Genomic DNA, 25,594 nt, shown 5'->3' on the forward strand with positions numbered 1-25,594 from the left:
AGGTGGTGTAGACCACCCAGACGCCATTCTCGTCGGTGGCCAGGTCCAGGTCTGTGTACGTGTAGCAGGCTTCGAGGTGGCAGTAGTTGCCTTTGGAGTTGACCCTGCAGAGGAAGCACCCATTTGAAGAAGCCCCCGTTGAAATGGTTGCGAGAGACACAGACCCAGAACGAGGACACAGATCAACAGTTCATTTAGTGTTCTGAAGCCGGACGAGAACCGGAAGAAAGCGGTTCCATGGAGATGTGCGTTCACCATTTTGTGTCAAGGTGGGCCTTACACATCTTTATGCATTTTATTTTCACCCCATAGAACATGAGTGTTTGAGGAGTAAAAAAACAAAAAAGGTTAACAAAATAATGTATGATGGCACCTGGTTCCTGGGGGCAGCGTTGTGGATTGAACAGTCTTGCTGGTGAGGTTGAATCTACAGACGGCCGCTTCTTTGAAGCAGTTATAGTACAGCGCTTCTCCATAAAGCACAGCGTTGGGCCCCTGGATAGTGTTGGTGGTTGGGTTACTGGGGCTGATCTGAACATTGCCTGTAAAATAAATACTGGAGATTATATATGAGAATACATGTGTATTCTAATATCATGTGGTAAAATGCCAGATGTTCATGGAGTTTCCACAAGTCATACGGAATACCTTGTCATGTAAACAATCCAATACCTTTCAAGTAATACTACACTGCCAGTCTACCATACATACAAATCCTACCATAAATCCTAATCCTACTGTTACCATTTAGCCAGGCTAAATGGTAACGGCATAAAGGGTTCTTGTAGTAGCCAGTCTGCAGAGTTCTCACCATAATCTGATCAATCTGAATGGAGAGCTAGTGGGTCCTGCATAGTAAGTGTCTGCTATTAGCCTGAAGCTGGATGCTCAGGTTCATACCTGGAGTGCTGATCCCGACTATCAGGGCACTCAGAGTGGTGTAGCGGCGCACATAATGGGCGTAGATGTTGCTGGTGGTCAGAATCACACGCCAATACCAATTCTCCTTCCCAGGGTCAGGTTTGGGGTCACGACCCCAGGCTCCATACTTGTAAGAGCCCGGGTATTCTCCTGCTGTGTAGACCCTGGGGCCTGTCACGTTGACAAGTCTAGGACTGGCACCTAAAGGGTGAGAACATGTCGGGGAGACAGGAGAGAGGTGAGGAGAGGAGCAGAGTGGAGAGGTGAGGAGAGGAGCAGAGAGGAGAGGAGAGGAGAGGAGAGGAGAGGAGGGAAGAGGAGCAGAGAGTAGAGGAAGGAAGAGGAGCAGAGGGGAGAGGAGGGAAGAGGAGATGTGACGAGAGGAGCAGAGAGGAGAGATGATAGTGGACAGTAGAAAATGGCAAAGTGGATGGGTGAAGAGAAAAGAGGGCAGCAGATTAGAGGAGTGAAGAGGAGACTCCAACAGACCATGTAGAAGGAATGAATTGATGAAGTATCTTGAGGAGACTGAGTTTGGTCATTGTAACTGACTGACCATGTGCAGGAGAGACTGGGGGAATAAGGTGGTGTCTATTCTTGCAGTGGTCCAGGTCTCTGGTGAGACGGATGTTGGTCTTCTCTCTCTTCACCGTCTGCATAGTGTCAAACGCTTCCAGCTGCTGCATCTCTTCTTTTATATATTGCAGCTGAGAGACATAAAGGCATAAAACACGTATTATTTGTATATCGTGATCATTTTGGTGTGTCCGTTATTCTTGTGTATTCTCTGTGTAATGTATACTACACTTATTAGTCTTGACCTCCAAAAATGTAACTGTGTTTTCTAGGGTTGGAGTTATGATATCTTTGCACCTGAAATAATTCACAATCCGCTAAAGAATTAAAGCTTCTTTATTAATATCACTTGCACTTGTTATGGGATTACCGTCTCAGACACGTTGCTGTTTTGTTGCCTGAACCCAAGGTGGGTGCTGTTGAGCTTGTTCACGAGCTGCTGGATCTCAGCCATGTCGTTGTAGATGACCTGCAGGGCGATGGCCCCGTACAGATCCCCGTCGTTCTCCTGCTCCAGCTCAGACACCTCAGCCACCAGCTGGGGCAGGCGCTGCTCCAGTGTCAACAGCAGACCGTCAAAATCCTGGCCCTTTTCAGAGAGATATCAGTGTGTTCAGCGTCAACTGCAGCACCTGTTTAAATTGACGTTCAGCGTGAGTCTAACACAAAGGACATTTATAGGAAAAGACTAGATATGAGTGCAAAGTCACTATAGCGACGAGCGCCATCTAAACCAAACCCATTTCAAATACATATTTTTGGGTGAAGCACAATAATATTAAAGTTATAAAAATTGGATTCCATGAGTTTGTGTCTCGAAACCTTCTGCGGATTGACGTCCTGGTTACATTTCACAGCGTCTTGCTCCACAGTGTTGAGTTTGTTGTGAGGAAACGGTTTCTCTGCATTCTTAAACTCACACATACAAGTGTTAGAGACAGAGGCCACCTGCAAGATAAGCCTTGTTGTCAATCGTTGACCTCATCAAAAACATACAGCATAGATTCAGCCAGGTTCCCGTTTAAATATTACAATTATATAATAGTAAATATTATAATATAAAATGATGTATTATTATTATTATTATTATTGACATTGTTGTATATTATATTCTTACCTGATGAAAAAGAATGTGCAGCGTGAAGAGTTGGAGAATAACAGCTAGATACATGATGGACGATGAGCAACGGCAACACTTTCAATAACCAGTTAGAATCAGAGCCTATCTCTCTAAGCAGTGGACACTCCCACTATGCTCTGCAAGCCCCAGCAACGCCTCTGATGGTGTGTGTGTGTGTGTGTGTGTGTGTGTGTGTGTGTGTGTGTGTGTGTGTGTGTGTGTGTGTATGTGCGTGTGTGTCATAAGATCAGTCCGTCGGCCCAGTGGTCAGTCTGACTGATTGACTGACTGACAGTGAGTAGGTGTGCATCGCTCTTTCTGTATGGCTTTGGTCCTCATGAAGTATAAACCAACCAATTGGAAATTTGAGGACAAGAAAATAAACAAATGCATGAATTAAATAAAAAAAACATCTTGATTCCACCTATTTCCTGTATGGGGACACAGCATTTACATATGTATGTTGATGATGATGATGGAGAAAAATACTGCCAATGATGGAAAAGTATTACCAAACGGGAAACGATTTCACGTGATGAATAAAAAAAGAGGGAACAGAAAATGTTTGCTTTGCAATTATTACAGTATCTCACACATCTGGGGAACTACCAAAACCCAGTTCTAAATTCATAATATTGCATATGCAAGGGCTTTCATCAGTGGGCAATAAGCTAAATCACAATTTTGTTCCCTTATTGAGCAAAAGAAAAGAAAAATCTTTAAATGGAGGGCACTGGGTTAGATGTCGGGCTGACCACCGGCCTGGAGCTTTGGTTTGGATTGCCAAAAGTAGAGAGTAGAGAGTAGCTGTGTCCTCAGGCAGGGTTGATGTGTCTCTAGCTAAGTGTTTGTGTTGATGAATTGATTTGGTAGGGACAGGTCTTTACTTTGTCTACTGTCAGGTTCAGTGGCTCCACAGATTAGGAAAGCAGTCAGTTTGTTTGGTCTTCTCTGTGTGTGGCGGGGACAGCGTGTAGAGGTCCGGTTTGGCAGAAACGTCCTCAGAGCCCTTCCTTGGGGTTCTGACGGCGCTAATGCATGAGAACCTCATCTAATGCGACCACCTGCAGAGGTCTAGGGGCCAGCTTACTTTCATTCCATTACGTTTCATTGGTGGTTATGGTTTTCTTCTATTGATTCAGTTTAAGTTTATTTTTTATTTTATGTTTAATTCCTACAGGTTACTAATTGGTCATATGTAAGGTATTGGTTGTGGCTGCAAATTTAGACAACTTCATTCAGGTCGCTTCTGAACATCTTTTGGATCATTACACCAAAGACCAGTTGATTCAAATGACATGGCCTTTAAGGCCATGTTTCAGGTTAAGCTAATCGAGCATCATGTTGATGTTGGAGATGACCCATGACCCTGAGTTTCACCAGACAAGCATAAGTATTTAAACCCAGAAGTAAAGAATATGTTGGATAATGGAAAGGAAACCTTCTGGTCCCGGTTGAGCATCACTTTGTGTCTTAGTCAAGATATTGGATGCATCGTTAAGTCCCTGCACAGAACAGGATGAAGATAACAACATTTCAAAGCCTGATTCATTTCCACTTCCACATTGCGAAAATTGGGTTGATCCGGTAGGATCTCCGAATTATGTCAGCAAATTTGATCTTCTTAAGTTTACTGGCAGGTTCCCTTGTCTCCTAAAGCGAGTGGGATTTGTGCTTTTTATTACACCCTCTGGCCAGTATCCATAGAGTAATGCCTTTTTGTTTTAATGCAATGCACTGGAGAGTTTTCAATGCCTTATAAATCAGTGATAAATCTGGTCTGGGGGGTTGTTGTGTTCATTTGTATGACATAGTCATTTACAGTTACTACTGAGCTCTGTCCTACACATCCAAACTCGGTTTGAAAGGTTGGCATGGGCACACCTGACAGTTGATCTGGGCAGATGTGATTTTGCTAAGGCAACAGTGACATACCTGGGCATATTTAAAAATACAAAATAATGGTGGCAGTGTGACCTCACACTGAAAAGGATAAAGTGAAGCCAATGAAAGCAGTGAGATCAGTGCATGTTGCCATTCAAAGCATTTACTGGGAATACCAAATAATTACTTTTTGATTATACTGTAATAAAAACATGTGATTATCATTGTCTGTTTCATAATTTCCATAATTAATAATAATAATAATCCATTTTATTTTTGGCGCCTTTCAAGTCACCCAAGGTCACCTTACATAGCGTAAAAAGCATAAAATAACAATAACAACAAAAGCATAAAATAACAGCATCAAACATTATTAAAGCCAAACATCGACCTAAAACAGACAAGTGTAGTGCACAGTGACCAGTCAGAGTGAGTATGCCAGTTTGAACCGGTGGGTTTTGTTACTAACAAATTATAACATTCTTTTATCCTTTATTTTGACTTATTTTAGTCATGTAATTACTTGTTTTTGGTTGAGCTGTCATGATCAATTTTAAAATGTGTTTGCGGCAAAATGGAGTTATGACTCAACATGAACTTGTGGCTATGGTTTATCTTGTTGTGGCCAACTATCAGTCTTGCTCTGTTCTATTCTCCTGAATAAAATGTGTAAACATCGGATGAAAAATCAAGGAAGGTGACAGTATACAGTTTCTCCATGCAAATATGCCAACTGCCAACTGGTATTATGTAAATCACCAATTAAGTGATAGATTAAACAGTTGTTTAATCTATATGTAATCTAGGTTTAATTTGATTTTAAAGTGATATTCTAATAAAATAATATGTTGTTGTTTGTTTAACCTCCCAATCTACATTTTAAAACATACAGACATTGTAATAAAATAGTAAGAAACAAATATAATCTAGTAAGACATTTTAAAAATAATAATATTGGAAAAAACGACATATGTGAGCAGTAACACTAGTTGCTGCACTTTGATGTACTGCTGTTGTATTGCCTATCAAGCAATTCATAGTAGTTGAAATGCAAAGTTCAGTATCTGCATTTTTAAGGCTAATTGGTGAAGAATATCAGGGATATTGGAGTAATTCCACATATGTACTTACAACACAATTTACTTCACATATATAAAGAAAACAAAATTGTTCTCACTGTTAACATAGTTACTACGGTAACTAATAATATCTAACAATATACCAATCTCGAGTATTGCGTGTGACGCGAAACTGTCAAAAGTCATTTCGAAAATCAGGAAAAACCTCAGAAAACCAAAGGGGAAGTTATTATCGGAAGAGTGAGGTTAACCTAAAGTCCATGACATTTTCGCTATTGTGATGGCACCGCCTCATTATGTGTGTGCGTGTGTGTGTGTGTGTGTGTGTGTGTGTGTGTCTGTGTGTGAGAGAGAGAGAGAGAGAGAGAGAGAGAGAGAGAGAGAGAGAGAGAGAGAGAAAGAGAGGAAGGATAATATAGATGTATGTTTGAACATCCCTATTCTTCGCTTCGAGAGAATCTCATTCTCCTGAGTTCTTCATGGCATCAACCATGGCTCCTACCATGTTTCTTCTGCTGTTATTTTTGTGTACAGTAAGTTTTAATCTGACATTTTCTTACTCTGAGGTAGGTTACACCATCTCTGGCCCTTTTTGTTGTCTTTATCTCTACCAGTATTATACTGTACCAATATTTTACTTCACACTATGTAACATTGATTTTTCAAAGGTTACGGTAAGATGAATTTAGTGTGTGTTCAAAGTGCTCTTTCAGTATATTCCTTCTATGTATAATATGAGATCCATAGTCATCCAAAATGTTGTACTGGGATTGTACTTCGATTATAGTTAATTTAGCATTTCAACAATTACGACTCTAATGCATATGTGTGTGTGTGTGTGTGTGTGTGTGTGTGTGTGTGTGTGTGTGTGTGTGTGTGTGTGTGTGTGCGTGTGTGCGTGCGTGCGTGTGTGTGTGTGTGTGCGTGCGTATGTCTGGTTTGCTGTCTACAGGGTGAGAGCCAGGTTCAGCGTGTCTCAGGCCGTCAGAGTGGCGGGTCGTGTGTGTGTCCCTTCAACTCCAGCGCGTGGATCTTCCCCACCCTCCAGTACGAGAGGGTGCAGCGGACTGTGGAGCGCTGCGAGGAATCCATAGAGAATCAACAGAACCAGGTTCACACACCCACACACACACACACACACACACACACACACACACACACACCCACACACACACACTTTGTGACAGGGCAGACAAACAGACCCAGTTCATCGTCTCCACTGGAGGCAGCCAGAGAAACAAAATAGCAGTTTAAATATATGTTTATGTTTAGTAGGATAGATATATGCATATGTATATATATATATATATATATATTTTTTTTTTTTTTTTTTTTGTGTGTGTGTGTGTGTGTATGAGAGTAGTATATATATATGTATACATATATATATGTCTTGTGATGTTGTGTGGTTCTTCATGCCTCTAACAGGTGATGTTGTCCAGCGAACGTCTCCCCCAGATGCAGGCTCTGCTTCAGAATCTGAGCGCACGCCTGGAGCCCTACCTCTACCTGAGGAAGTCAGGCCTGCATTCGGCGCTGTGGCTGCAGACGCTGGGCCAGGAGATGAAGAAGCTGGAGGGGGACATTGGCCTCCTCCACAGCCGGGGAGAAAGCAAGGAAACAAAGACGCTGTCCGCGGAGGTGACATTCAAGGAACTACATTGTTGTCGTTTTTTTTTGATAATTTCACATAAATGCTAGAAGAAAACTTTAGTTTAAGGTCTTCGATCACAGAGAAGCTTTGTACTGGTATTCTGATTGATATGTTTACAATCGAATATCAGTGTGATCATAAAAAACGACTATTGTTATGTTTGTCAATTTTCATCTTCTTCCCTTTTATTTGTGCGTGTGGATGTGTGTGTCTCTGCTGTGTGTATACACCAGGCAAGTCAACTACGGGCAGATGTGGAGAAAATGTACTATTTTGATAGCATAAACATGAAGGGAATCAAAGAGAAGCTGAGGTATCTGAAGAACCGTGCTGAGTCTTGTCGGTCAATCCCCAAGGACTTCCGAGGTAAGTACATTGTCAAATGAGTGTGTATCCATGCATGGGATACAAGCCATTACATGGGCGTGACTTGTGTGTGTACTGTATGTACCTGCATGCATAAGAAAAAACAAAAAAAATAATACTGTGGTCGAGTGAGGAGAAAGGAACAAATACATATTTTGTTCACCTTGTCTCACTCATATTTTGTTCATCATGCTCCCTCTCTTTCCCACACCTTTTACAGGCAAATATTCGCATTGCACCAAGGGCCTGATAACCAACATCAGCAGCCCTGTCGTGACCATGATCAGCCCTTTTGGCAAGAGCTTGATATCCGGCTCCTGGGGGAAACAGACCAAGCAGGGCAGCTCCAGGGACAGCGAAGACTACTGGGTTCAACCCCTGGCCAACAGCCACGCCTGGGGTATAACACTGCGTCTCTACCCATCCTATGAGAAGTTCATGTCCTCCACCGGACACCGAGACGTGACCTTCGCTCCGTCCTACAGCCACAAGGACGCCAACGAGGGCCCCAACGGCGTGCTCTACGGGGACGCCTTCTACTACCACTGCTGGCGCACCGCGGACGTCTGCCGCTACAACCTCACCAGCAACACCGTGGCGCGGGTCACGCTGCCCGGCGACGTGGGCTTCAACAACAAGTTCCCGTACTGCTACTACGACTGCCGCGCCTACAGCGACGTGGACCTGGAGGCGGACGAGACGGGGGTGTGGGCCATCTACGCCACGATGGGCAGCCACGGCAACCTGGTGGTGAGCCGGCTGGATTGGGACGGCGTGGCACTCAGCGTCACGCACACGTGGGAGACGCACGTGTTCAAGAAGGCGGTGAGCAACGCGTTCATGGCGTGCGGCGTGCTGTACGCCACTCGCTACGCCGACGACTCCCAAGAGGAGGTCTTCTACGCCTTCGACACGGGCACGGGCACGGAGGACCACTCGCTGGTGCTGCCGCTGGAGAAGGTGGCCAAGGGGGCGGCCAGCGTGAGCTACAACCCCATCGACAGGCAGATCTACATGTACAACGACGGCTACTTACTGGCTTACCAGGCCGTGTTCTGATCGCACTTCAATTGATGTCCTTGGTGAACAATGTGGTTGTTTGTTTGCGTTACATCATTGGGATTTTGGCTCATGAAATTGAATTGTTATGCTTATATAAAAAGTATTTGCTTGGTGCTTAGTAAAAAAAAGTTTAAAAAAAAATAAAAATCTAAAATACTTGTTTACATGTTTATTTATTATTTGCTGATTTTTTTTTTCAAAGTGAATTCTGAAAGGGGTTACCCCAAACACCCTCAGCCATTGCTTCACTCTACGTAAAAAGGAAAGACTTGATTTATGGTGACAGTTGAGGTGCTAAGTATGTGGAAGGTAGAAATAGGGGCGGGGCAGAAGTCTTATTGTGTTGCTCTTGGGCTGGTGTAGAGAGCTATCTGGTGTGGCTGACCAACTAAGGAAGTATCAACGGAACTTTGATTGGCATTTTATTTATCTCACAAAGATTGCTGCCAGGAGTTTGTAATAAAAACGTAATGGTTGCTCTGATTCTAAATGCACTACTTGGCATATTGTCATAACGGTAAATTGAATTTATGATCCATGTCTGGCCCAGGAAGGGACCAACGGGGACCAAAAGATGGCCCGGGAAGTTTTGACTCAGACTGTACAGAAGCAAATGCATTCATTTGAGAAAAATGGTTGCCCTGTTTTTCTGAAAAACAATAATCAAATTGATATTAATAACAACATATACCAGGTCTCTTGTGGTGGTAAGGTGGTAAGTGGTAAGGTGACCCCGTTTTTATGCATGATGTATAATTCATAATTCATTCTGAGTCATAATTGCAACAATTAAAGTCTTTACCTCTCTGTGCACTCTCTATCCCATTATTGTCTTGTTTCATAGCTGAGCACTGTATTTAGTGAATGCTTACACCCACACTCTCTCTCACATCACCTAGCCTTTTAATTGGCCTCCTTTCCGTTCAGTGGACTTTCTCTCTGCTATACATATCGGATAATGGTAACTATTGACCTCAGGGTTGATCTATTCTTAAAGACGGGCTGAAACTATGACAAAGTAAAAAAAACATCTGCACTTTGGTCTAAGAACAACACCTCTGATCAAAAAGCACAATAAATAAAAACCCTTAATTTTTATGATGTTCCAATATTATATGTTATTGTCCTTCTTTGTTGGCACAGATAATTGTTTAATATGGATCTCTATTTGAATTCAGCCACTCTCTCACGGCCCGTTTGGTGCCCTAGGCAAGCCCTTTCTGTTCTATGCCACGGGTGGCTATTGGCTGTTCATTTTAATTTTTTTTGCCCCCCACATAAAGTAGTCTCCCCTCCACTATACACACATTAATGATCCAGCATGTTCTGACTGTGATGATCGCTGACTTTATTTTCTGGACGCAATTTTGGCGCCCCCAATGTGGACTTCCCCTATAAGAAGTGCACCCCACACTGTCTGTATTCATTTTTTGTGATTAAAAACACACACACACACACACCCCTGGCCCCCCCCCCTCATAACCGCAATTGGCTTGCAGCTTGCACACAAAGAGTGTACTCTGTGTACTACTGTTGCAGTCCATGTTTCTACACTAGGTGGCTCTATGAGCACACTTATCTTTAGTGCTGTGGTGTGGTTTACTGTGGCTAGCAGGCTGCATGTCTGACACACCCGGAATCCTGCCCTCATAATAACAGACCTGAATAGTAGCTGAGAGAGGTTGGCCACATGCATGTTCAGAGTCAGTATTGGCTTCACGGTGAGGCTACTGGATGTACACGTGTCTGTGTTTGATATGGGTGATGTTTCTTGTTAGTTTTCTGCTTGGGTTTGCCATCTAGGAAGACCTCCAACGTAAATTAAAGTAAAGACACAGCCTAGCATTCTATACCTAGACCTATAACCAAAATGTTTTAGATTAGAAATATTGTTTGGACGATTATTCTATATGCACAGACAAACACACACACAAACACCCACACTTTGTGTGTTTGTACATACACAAAGTAAGAATGCTGCACATGATTGGCAGCGGCGATGGATTATGATAAAGAAAGCTATGTTTCTTTGGTGAATTAGTTCAACCATAAACACATATTTTCCATTAGCATGAGTCTGTCACTTTATATACTCTATTATTTCAACTGCCAATACCCAGTGCATTAGCGATGAATACACACGACTCATGCTGCCCTCCACCAGCAGCCAGGAGCACTGATTAAATGGGGCAGAAATTAGCTCCTCATGTTGGCCCATACAGGATCATGGTTAATATGTTGTGGTGTGCTTTGCTGCTTGCTTGCTCTGAAAAGAAGATTCATAACAAAAGTGTGATCAGGTTGGCTCTGTGGGAGGGATCCTTGTGTCTCATTGAGGTGAATTGTATTTCGCTTTGGGCAACACAGAGAAAGTTGATTTGAATATAAAAACAGGTCTATGCAAAACACCAGAGACCTAGAGTGTAGAAAGGAGCGGGTGTGCATTGCTGTTTTTTTATTGAAAGAACAGGGATGCCTTCCATCGTCCCTTTAATTGTACAATGGGGTTGTTTTAGGATGAAATACGAATGTCAACAATCTCTCTAAGCAGAAAGGGACCGAGACAGAGGGATAGAGGGATTTTTCAGAATGAAGGAAAGGGAGATGTAAAGAGGAAAAAAAAAAAAAAGTGGTGGTTACAGGGTGTGGAGCCCTGGCTCACACATGGGTGGACCCTGCAGAAGGACATTGTAATGACAGGGCATCTAGTAGTTTGAAGATATAAATAAGTTTTAAATGAACACAAGTTCTGTTCCTATGGGATGAACCTGGACAGCTCCACCCACTGGGGCTGAAATGACAGGGTGGCTAGAGATGTGAGCATGTATGGGAGAGTTCAGCAAACAGTGTAGCAGTAAAAGACCTTTCGCTGATCACTTTTTCGAAATGGGTCACTACTCCAAATAATCTATACAGAAAAATTCTTACCATTACAATAGTGACTTCTCCTCAGTTTGCCTGTAGCTACAAATTATTGTTTTATATGAAACAGTTCCATATCACCTACGATATTTTACATAATACATCATATATCATCATATATCCGTTATTTCTGTGGCTTTACATAATGTTATCCTCCCTTACTGCTTCAAACTGATTCAAAACTGATTCTGAGAGCCCAAGGCAAAGACTGTCCCTCTCAAACGTATTGTGATACATAAACTTCCACAGGTGGAGAAAAATGTTGGCAGGACATCGGAATCTGCTGAGCCCAATACGGCCTCACAACCTCCCCGACCACACTGGTTGGTGTCATTAGTTGAAGTGGATTGGATGAATTCATAATCAATGGGCCTCTTTCACATAAAGAAAAACACAGGTGTAGCTCTTAACATTAATTATGGCTGTATTAAATTTAGGTTTGGCAGTGCACCAGTACAGACGCAACAAGTCAGTGCATGTATTGACCATACTACGGACATAAATAAAACCAATCTAATGTTATAAGAGATGCCCGAACAAGAAGTTACTTTACCCTACTATTGACATCCTGGAAAAGGGTCAAACAGGTCCCCAATAGTCCACAGAAATTTGTAATTGATGACGAACAAACAACTAATTAAAAGTTGCATTTATGTGCATTGGATCGGATTTGTATTAGCTGGTATTAGTTACCCTGGAAACCCAGAGTCCTCGCGAGAGCACAATTTGAATTTGCTTAGCAAGTCACTCTGGGAACAAGCAATCTAATCACTCCCCGATGCCCCTCTCCCAGCACATTAACCAATCACATCGGTGTATCTGATATAGGCTGGCCAAAAGCATAGACCTCTGAAGAATAAGTCCCGCCTCCGAGGCTCCGGTTCCCTCGGTCAAATGTCTATGGGAAATAACATAGGGTTTATGAATTATCTTACATAACAAACTCTGTTGGTGGCGAAGAAGTAAAAGCTGTGTCACGTTTTGAACTACAGACATTTTCCATCTAGTTTCGACTGGCTTTTTGGATTGTCTGTGCCGTTAAAATAGCATTAATAATCGTTTACTACTCTAACGGCACCGACAATCCAAAAAGCCAGTCAAAGCTAGATGGAAAATGTGTGTAGTTCAAAACGTGAGCTTTTACTTCTTCGCCACTTACAGAATTTGTTATGTAAGATAATTCATAAACCCCATGTTATTTCCCATAGACATTTGACCGAGGGAACCGGAGCCTCGGAGGCGGGACTTATTCTTCAGAGGTCTATTGCTGTTTTACCGATCAGATACGGCAAGTCTTATCTATTGGTTAGCTCCGCTGGTCTGGATACGTCACCCCTTGTATTCTTCTGATTGATCGTAGTGTTATCCAATTGCGTGCAGTGATATTTTCAAATGCATGCTTGGGGTCGCCCCTCGAGTTGGGCCATTTTCATTACTCGTTGCCAGACCTTACAGCTTTCTAGATGTGGGTCTGGATTTCCAGGCTAATTAATAGCATTACTTTTATTTATTTTAATAAATTAAAAAGACCACAGTGACAAATTGCATCCATACTAATTAGGCCTAGTCCATATGTGTGAGATGGACTCTTGTCTAGGATGTTGTATTTAGAACAGTGTGTTTTTATGTGAAAGAAGAAATTGCAGCACACACTTTTACCCTCTGCAGACTATCGTCAATGCATCGCATTTAAAAAGACCTCTACACAGCAACATCTCCTTCTAGAGAGTGGGGGGAGTGTGTTCATGTATGCCCTATCTCCTTTTACTGTGACAGCTACCCTTTGAAACAAATCCTCCTTCAATGTATGTATTCACTCAAGTGTAAATGAAAGTGCTTTGCGGTCTGCACTTGAGACTGCCATAGCAACGAACACAGTTGTTTTTTGACTTCAGAGCCAGAGCACATGCCTCATGCTAACACACAGTGACTCAGGGGTCACAAGGGTTAATACAGTGTAGGCGGCTCTAATTCTGAAAGGAAGCCTTTGAAGATGGCTGCCTTTCAAATGAAATTAGGAGAATGATGTTGCCAAATGATGTTGAATGATGCTGCCAAATGGTCAGTTCATAGGCATGTAGATGGGTGTAACTGACTCAGGTACATCTCTGAATTGTGTTTACTATTGTTGTCAGTTTTACGAATATAGAGATTTAGATGATTCAGTATATTCAGTAACAGTTTTTTTTATAAACCTTTTTATTGAAGGATTCTCAGCACTTCATATGTGAACAGCAACAGCATGTGTCACCATCTTGCTGACTGGACTGAAAAGATGGACAAGACATTAATTGATATGTTGTGGTAAGAGAATATGTTGACGTATCTAAAAAAATATCCAGCGCATGTGTGAGCTGATATAATCCTTCATTTGATGACTCACATAGAACACATTAGGATATCTTATCTTTTGAAGAGAGGAGCGCGTTCATTTGTAGTACGACAAAAACACTGAGGTTTAAAGTTGGAGATATTTCACTGTTTTTGACCTGGAGACCCCAGTGAGGAGAAAGCCAACAAAGCTGTAGGGGGCCACTCAGGGAGTGGATATATGCTGAAAGCTTTCCTAATCCCATAATCTTTAATAAAATACCTCTTATTAGCTGGATTCTGGCCTCATGTGAGTAAACCCCCCTGTGACCAAGCATGTATTTGCTTCAGGCTATATACACTTCGACATACAAATTCTGATCATCATTACAGCCCTCCACAGGAACATATACTGTTGTTAAGGTAGTATATAAAACACACACACACACACACACACACACACACACACACACACACACACACACACACACACACTGCAAGCAAACAGCGCAAGTGCAAGTTTCAGTATCATAGCAGAAAATATTTTGGTTAGTGGTTAGTTTGGTTGTGATTGATATTAATGTTCCACCTGTTAATATTTATTGAGAAAGGCTGTTCGTCATGTCTCTTTTAGGCACTTTGTTTTAAATGTAAAAACACACCCCATTAGTGTGTCCCATCATTCATCCTCTATCATCTGCATTATTCCCCACACTTCTTGAGCTGACAGCTCCCATCGGACCAATAATGGTTAATCCATTTACCCCATCACCCAGTAGCCAGAAGCCACCCAATTCATTTTTGCCTATTCATAATAGACTTGGCAGCCCCAGATTTCAAATATGGAACATGAACTACAAATATTAATTAGAAATAGACATGTGATCAAATATTTGAGAAGTATGCAACTGCATATTTATTACCCTGCTTTGGTAAACAAAGTGCTTCACACATACCACCTGGCCAAGCAGCTGTGGATGACGATTACCCAAACAGCTGCATTTGGTCGCAATTTGTCTTCTCAATTGTTCACCAGTTTGACCCAACTGTATCCCTTGGCTTTTACCCTGCTCTGTCTCTTCATGTCCTCACGAATTGTCTCAGAATTTTTTTCACCACCTGATACCGCATCGTATTTATTTAGACGTAACCGATGCATTGGCTGAAGCTGTCCCTGAAAATGTCCTCACTTGTGCGTCACTGTGGGGGGTGATCAATGGGGACGTGTGCTCCCAGTCCGCCCCTGTTGGCGTCCCTCTAAGAGGATCAGCAGCTTCATTAAATAGAGCGGCCTCCAGTTTCCCATCAGCACCTGACAGCAGGTAAGAGGTGTGAGATGGGGAGACTCAACTGAGAGGTAATCGCACATCACACAAGCAGCTTTCATCAAGTCCGTACCAACTGTCTTTTTCAGACTTTTTTTGGGGTGATTAGGGATGATATATGTTTGAACATTGAACGGAAATAAAGTGGGTTTTATCATTGCCTTCATATTTGTGATCTGCATCAGTAGTCTATATGTCTGACCCAATGCTTTGCTTTTACCGGTATAAAAGTAACTTCAAGTAACATTGTTGGGTGAGTATATATTGTAAACGGCTTTGTGGCTAAAGATGTGTGTGTATTCAGCAGTTAAATCTTTATGTCCATCCCTTTTGTGTTTAGGTCGCACTGTGTTCATGTGCAATAGTATTTCTGTAATCGTATGATGTTCAGTGGTTTTTGTCTTTTGTTAGGGAATAGCTCACACACTTCTGCAAAGGTATGGATAAAAAAACGTGCACACGCACACACACGTACACACACACACACACACACACACACACACACACACACACACACACACACACACACACACACACACACACAGATGCACACACACACACACACACACACACACACACACACACACACACACACACACACACACACACACACACACATGCACACATTCTCTTGGAGGTGGTTGGCATTACTGTGAAATTTAATGGACGTAGGTAGAGGAAGAGGTTGCATTTTGGACCACTATTCTATTATTTATCTGAATGTTTGTTAGAATTCATCATCTGGCTTCTGTCTCGGGCTACCAACTAGGGCTAGCCACTATATTAGTTATTTATTCTTTGGTGTTTTTTTCTACCATTTTGCATTTGCAATAACACAATATAGGCCTAAGCACATGTACATTTTTGTGTGTGTACACATTCGCAACCATAAGCAGTTTTGGTGATGTACGGTAACTATGGAACCGAATAGACTCCTGGGGTGACGGGGGGACGGGGGACGGTGGGGATATAAAATTAAGCAAATCCACGGGGCGTCATTCGTCTTAGGCCGAAAGCTGGTCTGATGGGATTTCATGTCAAACAAGTCTGTTCAAGGCTCAAAGGCGAAAAGTAATAATTGAGATCGGATTCAATGTTCCTCATTCTCAATTCTCATCCAAGGCGGTCGTTTTCGAAAAGGGAGTGGTTTCCAAAGCTTGGGGGGAATGACGTCAGTGGAGCTGTTCAAAGTCCTATGGGTGCTGGAGAGCCAACTCTCGCTCGCGCTCAGTCAGTCTGCGGCCAGGAAGTGGTCCGCGTCGCGTGAATTCAAGACAAGAGCCCCTAACCGATTGGCTGTAAGCACGCTGTATAGAAAGGAGAACACACACGGGATAGCAACACGCTCATCCTGCACACCCACAGGCTGACATCGAAAGGTTTCCGAAGAATAATAAAACGATAAAGTAAGTGACGGCTTCTTCTATAAATACAATCGAAAGGAACAGCGATGTATGGATGGCCATTCGAAATATGGAATCCTGCTAACATTTAAACCAACCAAAATCCCCGTACATCTCCTAATTGGAAATTTGAGTGTCTTTTTCTTGAAATTATCAACCTATTAATTTGACCAAGTAATTGTGTTGAAGCCGCGCCTAAATCTTTCCCCGCCTGCTTTTGCCTGGGTCAGAGATTTGACTCGCATTTGCATGGGAAGAAACACATTTCCAGAGACCCGGCGAGACGCACTATTTCTCGGTGAATGTGGCATGGAGGCACGGAGCTGTTCGCGGCTGTGTGGCCCGAGGGTGGTTATTGTCGTCGTAATCCATCAGTCAAATAGAGTTTCTTGTTCATCCCGCTGCCCCACATGGCCGTCTGCTGGAAGAGAAGAGCCTAATAGGCCTGCACTCCTAACCTGTGGCCAGCTGCCTGGCTTCCAGTAGACCCTTGGACTTGATGATGTATAAACGAGGCGTTTAGCAAAACTGCAGAATAGGCAAAGCGGTTTTAATGATTCTAGAGGTTTCATAGCACAGTCATAAACCATAACAGTCAGAACCATGAACATAGCGCGTAAATATATGTGATGATGCATGTTTGGTGTTGTAGGTTACATTTCCCAGGGTATCAGCATCTCTCCGCTCTCTCCCAAACCAGACCTCCATATATTTGTTCCAGAATAGTGGTCAGAAAGATGACGGACTTCTATGAAACTCTCTTGTCTCTGTAATTCGATTTGAGTAGGCCTACCACTGTGGCATTATACAACTTTTTCTGAAGTGAAGCCAGACATTGTGGTCGATCATGTTCTTGATAAACCCTGCACTTCCTGCCACTTTGTGTTGCAGAACAGTTTGCTTCCCTCAGATACATTAAGTCCCACAATATATCTTACCATTAACAGTTCTCCCCTCTTCAAGGATTGGCCACTTATGTTTCTCAAGTTAATACGATTTAAAAGTCAGCCTTTTTGGTCTTGGCGAGATATACATTAAAGATTGTGGGAACCCACATCATGCAACCTAAATGTAACATGCCTTTTTTATGACGTAAGCTGCAGATCAAATGTTCTGCTGCTGATCCAGAAGAAGGTAGCATATACATTGAAGACTAGCATTGCCTACTCGCCATGTATGGAATTGCTAATATAATACTTACACTGACCATATTTGTTGAAGTAGTTAGATGTGATCTGTGTTAAGCTACAGGTAGGGCTGGTAGGGTAGAGAGAGGAATATGGGTTCTGGGGGGCCGTATGTGCTCTGCAGGCAAGTAGGAAACATGATATCAGAGAATCTGGTTTCATCACTTGCATGCAGGTGCACAGACCCTGCTGCTCTACATTAGCTAAACTTCTTCATCTTGTATGTATGTATGTTTGTATGTATGTATGTTTGTATGTATGTATGTATGTATGTATGTATGTATGTATGTATGTATGTGTCTATCTCTCAATCTCTTTATCTCTCTCACTCTCTCACTCTCTATCTCTCTTCATCTCTCTGTTGCTCTCTCTCTCTAGTTCTTTCTTTCTCTATATTTTGAGATCGATTCAATAGGAATATGGATTATGTGATAAGAAGATAAAAACAAGTTAGTTTTTCTGTCTGTTCTTTATGTAGTCCTATTTTAAAAAACAACAACCTTTAAACCTCATCCATGCTTTAAACGTAATTAAACTTCACTACCCTTCATTTCCGAGCCCACATGTGTAAATGCTCCATTTACATACCGACATGCCTTGGTCTGAGTTGGAGATCTGACACACTATACTTAACAGCGTGGCCAAACACAGGGTAGGGGCTCAGCGGCTAGGCTAAGGGGGCTGGTGGCAGACCGACAGCTCTGTGGTTAACACGTTTACTAACTGTATCTAGCTTTACCCTGACAATCACTAGCATTGATTAGAAAACAAATCCTATTTGTGAACATGCATGGCCAGGCCACAGAGAGTGCCATTCTGAAAGACTGAATATTAATATGAAGAAGAAATAATCAGATGTCCAATTTTCGGTCCTTAATTCTTATATCTGTTTATAGAGCGGTAACACTCTCAGTCTCTGTCCGGCCAACATTCTACATAGTTAGCTCACTCCCCGTTCACATTTTCATTGGTCATCGTAAAGCAGAGTGATCGGTTTTGTTTGGGGTTTTGTTTCATAATTTTCCATTCAGAATTAGGTTACAGTTGAAAGTAATGCAATTGCGTAGCTCTACTGCTGGTGCTGGTGCTGCTGCTGCACGGTTCCTGGAACATGTCTCATGTTGAGCTATGACCCACTCACCTCTCCTTCAAGTATAGTACTCGCAACCAGGGGAGATCAGGGAGATTTCTGCAATCTGCCAAAAGGCGTCCTTCCTCCAAACTAATTAGAATTCCGGTTTGTTGACCTTGGACAATTTAGGGTAGCATAGAAAAGTGTTTCATGTTTATATTAGTGTATCATTACATGTATCTAAGGGCACAGCATCTATGTTTTTGGCTCGTCAACCCCCCTGAAGTTCTGCAGTATTGCATTACATGGTACTGACTTTCTGGTCGGGTGGAGATTGAGTCTTTGAATGACAGTACAACTGCTGCTAAGTTAAGTAGCTGCTTAAAAAAAGCACATGTATGCTGCCTATAGTTAGCCTATATGATTATACAGCCTGCATGCACTGCAGTCTAATTAGACCCCGTCCAGAGCTTATTAGAGACCTGCCATGATGGACATTTATTTACAAAATCATCTTCCACCCCTCCCAACTGTACTTTCTCTTGCATGGCAGTCCTCACCTTCTCATTATGTGTATGTTGGTGGGTGTTTCCTTTTTCATGGATCTACAACCCTATTCCTCTCACATCCCCTCCCTTTCCTCTATTTTCTTCGCTTTTTCTTTCCTTCTGTCTCTGTCTCTCTCTCTGTCTCTTCCTTTGTCACTCTCTCAGTCTCTCTCTCTTTCTCTCTCTCTGTCTCTCCCTCTCTCTGTCTGTCTCTCTCTCTCTCTCTCTCTCTCTCTCTCTCTCTCTCTCTCTCTCTCTCTCTCTCTCTCTCGCTCTCACTCTCTCTCCTTGTATCTCTCCTTGTATCTTTCCTTTTATCTCTGTCTGCCTCTTCCTGTATATCTTCCTGGCTTCCCCAGGCTCATCCATCTGTCTTCAATGCTTGCTACACCCTATCTGGCCTAATTATGAGCAAGCAGGCAGCATGGAAGGGTGTCTGTTGAGCAGTATTTTCCCCTTCAGCTTGAGGAACGTTTGCACAGAGTAGCCATCTGATGTGGATACATAGGTGATGGTCAACAAAAATGTCACAACCGTTCTTGTTCTTTGTTGTTGACTGTTCTGTGTTGTTGAAGTCGTTTTAATGCAGCTGTGAAGGATGAGCTGGAAATCAACACGAGAGAACCTCACAACAATTTCCACAAACTATCACATCCAGAAACAGTCTGTGTGTCTTACGTAGAGGTTTACACCTATTATCGAATTACAGGAAATAAAAAGTATCCCTGTGCTGTTTTGATTCCCGTAGAAATACCTCATCGCCCCTCGACTCTTCTGCCCCCGACTCTTCTGTCCGTTCGGTGGGAAACTAACAACTGCTTATTTTGGCCACTAAGTCTCGAGACTACTCCACACAAACACTGTGTTATTTATCATTGGAGACCGTTTTCAACACTTTTCATTCAGTCCTTCTAGTTGCAGAAATCGCTGGTTCTAGGCTAGCACAACTCGAGGGGAACTGCTAGCCTGCCAATAAAAACAGTTTTACCCACTTCCGAGGCAAACCAATTATAATGCCCGACTATCGATGTAAATGTCTGTGTTGATAGAATAATAAACTTACCCTTTCATCGCATTGCATTTAGTTTATAATCCCTGTAGTTGGAAGCAAGCTACGGCAGCGGCGGACTGATATTACCTGGAGTGCGTGTCTCTGTTTACTTTCTGCTGTAGTGAATTGGTTGCTACACCGGAGCAAAGTGAAATTCCGCCGCTGCTGAGAAAGTAGTCCCCCAAAATGTAATGTGATCGTTGCGATACAAGGATAGTTTTATTTCTAATATTATTCTATCAACACAGACATGTACATCGATAGTCGGGCATTATAATTGGTTTGCATTGGGTGTACTTTGGAGTGGGTAAAACAGTTTTTATTGGCAGGCTAGCAGTTTCCCTCGAATTGCGCTAGCCTAGCACCAGCGATTTCTGCAACTAGAAGGACTGAATGAAAAGTGTTGAAAACGGTCTCCAATGATAAATAACACACTGGCTCACTTGGAAATGAGACCCGATGTCCAAAAACCTAAACTATCCCTTTAATGTTAACATTAGTCAACAACCTCTCATAGCCAATGACAAAATATTGGTTTATTTAAGTCCTGAGCAACTAAGAATCACCAAAGACACTTAACAGAGGAGGAAACAAGCCTTTGTGGTACTAAATTTTCTCCAATAGCATGCTGATGCAATGCATCCCCCTGCCGTAATTATTTTCAACTTTAAGGTAAAACAACCGAGAGCTCTGCAAGAACTATGTTTCACATACACACGAACACAACACACACACACACACACACACACACACACACACACACAGTGCCACATGTGTACACATTAGTGTGTGCTCTAACAGAGAGAAACAAGGCAGGCAGGAAGGACACAAGTTCAACAATGATCACAGCAACGGCTCCCTCCTCCTTAGCCTGCCCCATAATTGGATTGCTCCAGATTATATCATCATCACTGTGTAAGATGGAAGCCTGGCCAGAGGTGTGTGTGTGTGTGTGTGTGTGTGTGTGTGTGTGTGTGTGTGTGTGTGTGTGTGTGTGTGCAGACCCAGAGAAAGAAAGACCATGCATTTGGTTTAATTGCATTCTTCAGTTCAAAAGATCTGAAATAAACATTTTTTAGAAGATGACTGGCCATTCTTAATAAACGTTGTTGTTTTTAACATTTTGGAAATAATTTTCTGGACCAAACATTTCAACAATGTAGCTTCAATGAGTGCTTGACCACAGAAGTTTGTCTTCTGCAACTAGAATGAACTGTGAAGTTTGCCTTATCAAGTATCTTGAGCACGATGATGATGTCCGAACAATCATTCAGCTATATTTTTATAAAAGCTGATTTAAACTAGCTCCCACAACAAAGTAGTAAATCAGTAAATCTAACATTTAAAGAAATATGAATCAGAATTTGATTTATAACCAGAATCATAGTTTGAATTAAAAACTGAAACAAAATCAGAATAACATTTTGTACAGAATATCATCAAGATAACGACTGATTAGCCTGATTGTTTGTATTCATATCTTTTTTATTTTATTTATTTTCATTATGCACAGGGGATTTACTACTACAGAGGCAACATGTTTGTCTCTGACACTGATCACTGAGATTGGGTAGCGAGATCTTGGCTCTGCATTCATGGTTTGCCACTGTTGCCAGAACCATGTTTGTGCTAGACCAGATGCGTGCAGTGATTCTGGCCAGAGACCTAGTCTCTCCCAGTGAAGTGGGATTATTCTACAATTCATTTTGTGTTCAGCTTGACCGTAAATTACCAAATAAGTTTCTTTCTCTGCCTGCCTGTGTGCCTCTCTGTACCTCTCTTTCCCCCCCTCTCCCTCTCCCACTCGCGCTCTGTGTTAGTGTGTGTGTGTGATTAGACAGCCTGCTGCTGTTGGCAGGTCAGTGTGAGTAGACTGTAGGAACATGGGGAGATTATGTGTTCGACTCTGGTTCTCCATATACCTCTGGATGAGAGGAGGAGGAGGAGCCACAAGCAAGAGCCGTAGAGGGAGATGGAGGGAGGGAGAGGGAAAGAGAGATGGAGAGAGAGGGAAAAGAGATGGAGGGGGAGAGAGATGGGGGATTTGGGTTTTCCTGAATTAATCTCTTAGGCTTTCATTTGGGTGCATGAGATTGTGATTGTTTTGTGCATCTATGTTGTGTGTGTGTGTGTCTGTGTGCGTATAGATACATGTGTGTGTGTGTGTGTGTGTGTGTGTGTGTGTGTGTGTTTGCGTAAGTGTGGTAGTGTGTATACAGGCATCAAGGCACTGGGTCTAATTAAACCACTGTTCCAGCGATTACACTTGAGGTTGCAGAGAAGGTTTTAGGTGGCGTCATGCCTGCACACTTGTGTGTGTGTGTGTGTGTGTGTGTGTGTGTGTGTGTGTGTGTGTGTGTGCCTGCTCGTGTGTGTGTGCCTGTCTGTCTGCATGCGGGTGTGTGTGTGGTGTGTTTTTGTCTTTAGCTCTGGGTGCACATGTCAGATGTGTTGGGTGTGGCTGAACAGTGGTTGGCTTCAGATCTGTGGCAGGGCAGCTCTGTAGGGAGCGCGCTACCGACTGATAACAGGGAGAGAGAGAGTCACTTAACACACTCCGCTCAATGCTGAGCGCAGACCGATGAGTCTGTAGTCAACTCAGCCGCTCTCTCATTACCTACTCAGACTACAGGCCATGTTCTGACCTCAAAACACAGCTTGGGTGTGTGATCCGTGTGTGTTTGTGTGTGTGTGTCTACGTATGTGCCTACGTGTGTATCTTTGTGTCTGTGTCTGTGTGTGTATGTATTATGGAAGGAAGTCAGTGTTGGGGGGACAGAAAAAAAAACTAGCATCATTCACATCACAACAACGAAACCAACCCGAACCTGCAAGGAAGACCAGATCCTGCAAATTTAAAAGGGAAGGGGAGGAAGGGAATGCTCTGGTTTATCTTTTACCTCCATGTATGTGCAATCTTTTTTCACCCTGTTCTTTCTTTCTCTGTATATCTCGTGTAGAGCAGCAAACACTTACCTTCTGTTTGCTATGAGCTGAGCTTTGGGCCCGTTTCCATGGCAACACCCACAGCACTCTATGAGAGCAATAGTGACAGTGCCACGATGCACGTCATTGTCCGTCTTCCCTATAGTCCCGCCCCCTTCCTCCCCCCTCCCCTCTGGCTTTCATTTCTATTGAAGGCTGCAATGTTCTAATTACACAAAAAAATCCTTTAATTATTTAGTGAACTATGTGTTAATAGTGGAGCTCAGCTCACAGGAATCTTGTAGCTTCTGTCTTTAGCCAGGTTCTTCCTGTCTTCATTGAACACATTCTGGTGTAATCCATAGTTGGTTATAGGAAGACTTTAAATGCTTTTATCAGTCTTAGGCACTCTTTCATGATGTGCATGTCCCTCACATAAATGCATGTAGATGCGATATTTTTAGTTATTTTAATTTTTTTTTAAAATATCACGTGCCATTTGGTGGGTGCTGTCATCCACGGCGTCTCAAAATATAATGAGTGCATAGATTCTTAGCGTGGAGGTCCCCAGGGGGAAGCAAACCCCATTTTAATTCCATGCTCTACCAGTTGAGCTGCCAATTGAGCTACCCAGGACCATAGCACCCTAATCTACGTTACTCTTAGCGCTGTGGTCTGGTGTAGAATCTTTGCATCTCAGCTCATTCGGAAACGACAGCATAGAAAAGAACGTGCAGAATGACAACCAGGCAATGAAAAGAAAACGATTCTAATCCTCCAGCCTTCAGCATGCTTCCTTTCAGACGAGAGGAAGAGGAAAGGGAGAGAGGGCTCGACGGGGCAACCGTTTAGCTAGTACAAAAGAGCAAAGAATTGCTTCAACATGAACCAAAATTTAATGTGGATGTTGAATTAAAATGTTGCTATTTAAATAATATATCACGTTACCGGTTTTCACGCATTGCATGAAATGCAAAAGTAAAATGGAAAATGGCTGTCGGGCAAAAGATGTTGGAGACCAATCTACAAAAACTCTTGGAACACAGATATGGTTTGATTTGAGGTTCTGCTTAAAAATCTGTTAGGGTCTGATTAGACGCCTACAGAGAGTAATGCTTTAGTTTTGTAAATATCTATTGTTCAGTTATCACTTAGAAATGGCACCAGCCATATATAACTTGGGTGAAACAACCGCTTATTAATCCCTCTATTTTGACACCATGCCTATTTTATGTATTTGTGCTACAGTTGTGCCTCAGTTGTGCCTCTACTTACGTGGACCATGCTCTGGAAAATGTCAACAGTGCTTGCAGGGAAAAAGTCAGCGTAGATTTTCATTTCAATCAGACTTCTGTGTGATGCTGTATTTATAAATAGATGCTCTCTCTCTGTCTCTCTCTCACTCTCTATCATTCTCTCACTCTCACTATCACTCTCTCTCACTCACTCTCTATTTCACTCTCGCCCTCTCTCTTGCCCTCTCTCTCTCTCTCTCTCTCTCTTTCTCTCACTCTCTCTCTCTTTCTCTCGCTCTCTCTCTCTCTTTCTGTCGCCCTCTCTCTCGCCCTGTCTCTCGCTCTCTCTCTCTCTTTCTCCCTCTCTCGCCCTCTCTTGCCCTCTCTCTCTCGCTCTATCCTCTCTGAGCGAAGCCGAGACCAAATTGTGTGTAGGAAGGAAGCGCGACAAGCAATTATTTTGACCTAAGCAACCTGCTCCATCCTTAGAGTGCTTTGCACTTTGAAAACAACTTTGAGAAAATAAATAGTACACACATGGCTTTCAGTGAGACTTACTGGCCGCTTCTTTAGAAAATACGTTCCTTGTTTCCTGGATGCCTCAATACATAATACAACTACGTGTTGGTCTTTAGACTTGTTGACTGCTTGAGTCTCAGAGAAGTTACTGACTTAAATCTATCTTTGTCTATGTTTCTTATTCGTATAGATTATATAATTTCTGTACTTATAATAATACTTACAATACTTCTACTCATACAATATTGCCAACATAAAATAGCAGATTGGACTGCTCAATGTTCGTGCTGTGTCTCTGTTGTGACATCAGAACAACAGGTCTTTAGTTGTACCAAATATAGGACAAATCAATGCTAGACAATCTATAGCAACATCCTGTCTCGTGGTAAACACAGCCCTGAACATTGTAGTGGTTTGTGTAGGGGTATGTGTGTA

The 25,594-nt window shown here is 42.5% G+C and overlaps 2 protein-coding genes across 3 annotated transcripts in view; one reads left to right on the plus strand and one right to left on the minus strand.

Moving 5' to 3' along the window:
* Positions 1 to 2,740, minus strand: part of LOC311356999 (olfactomedin-4-like) — a 3,230-nt gene extending 490 nt beyond the window's left edge. The window contains exons 1-7 of the mRNA XM_084476872.1: positions 2,615 to 2,740; positions 2,320 to 2,445; positions 1,868 to 2,086; positions 1,478 to 1,628; positions 901 to 1,122; positions 374 to 542; positions 1 to 104 (exon numbers count right to left, since the gene is read on the minus strand). The exon at positions 1 to 104 is cut by the window's left edge and continues 490 nt beyond it. Of these exons, the coding sequence (XP_084332998.1) occupies positions 1 to 104; positions 374 to 542; positions 901 to 1,122; positions 1,478 to 1,628; positions 1,868 to 2,086; positions 2,320 to 2,445; positions 2,615 to 2,668 (1,045 nt within the window). The 5' untranslated portion in view covers positions 2,669 to 2,740. The remainder of the gene's footprint in view (positions 105 to 373; positions 543 to 900; positions 1,123 to 1,477; positions 1,629 to 1,867; positions 2,087 to 2,319; positions 2,446 to 2,614) is intronic.
* Positions 2,741 to 6,064: 3,324 nt separating this feature from the next.
* LOC311357195 (olfactomedin-4) lies at positions 6,065 to 8,821 on the plus strand (the record flags this gene model as incomplete). Of its 2 annotated transcripts, none has more annotated exons than XM_084477098.1 (5): positions 6,065 to 6,113; positions 6,533 to 6,691; positions 7,009 to 7,221; positions 7,468 to 7,600; positions 7,821 to 8,821. In XM_084477098.1, 5 exons carry the CDS (start codon positions 6,072 to 6,074, stop codon positions 8,657 to 8,659), a joined length of 1,386 nt encoding a protein of 461 aa, XP_084333224.1. In that variant the 3' UTR covers positions 8,660 to 8,821. The 2 variants fall into 2 exon arrangements, with proteins under 2 accessions (XP_084333224.1, XP_084333223.1); XM_084477097.1 differs by having other exon boundaries at positions 6,072 to 6,146.
* Positions 8,822 to 25,594: the final 16,773 nt, after the last annotated feature.

Source organism: Micromesistius poutassou, assembly GCF_964030765.1.
Source record: "Micromesistius poutassou genome assembly, chromosome: 13".
Lineage (NCBI taxonomy): Eukaryota > Metazoa > Chordata > Actinopteri > Gadiformes > Gadidae > Micromesistius > Micromesistius poutassou.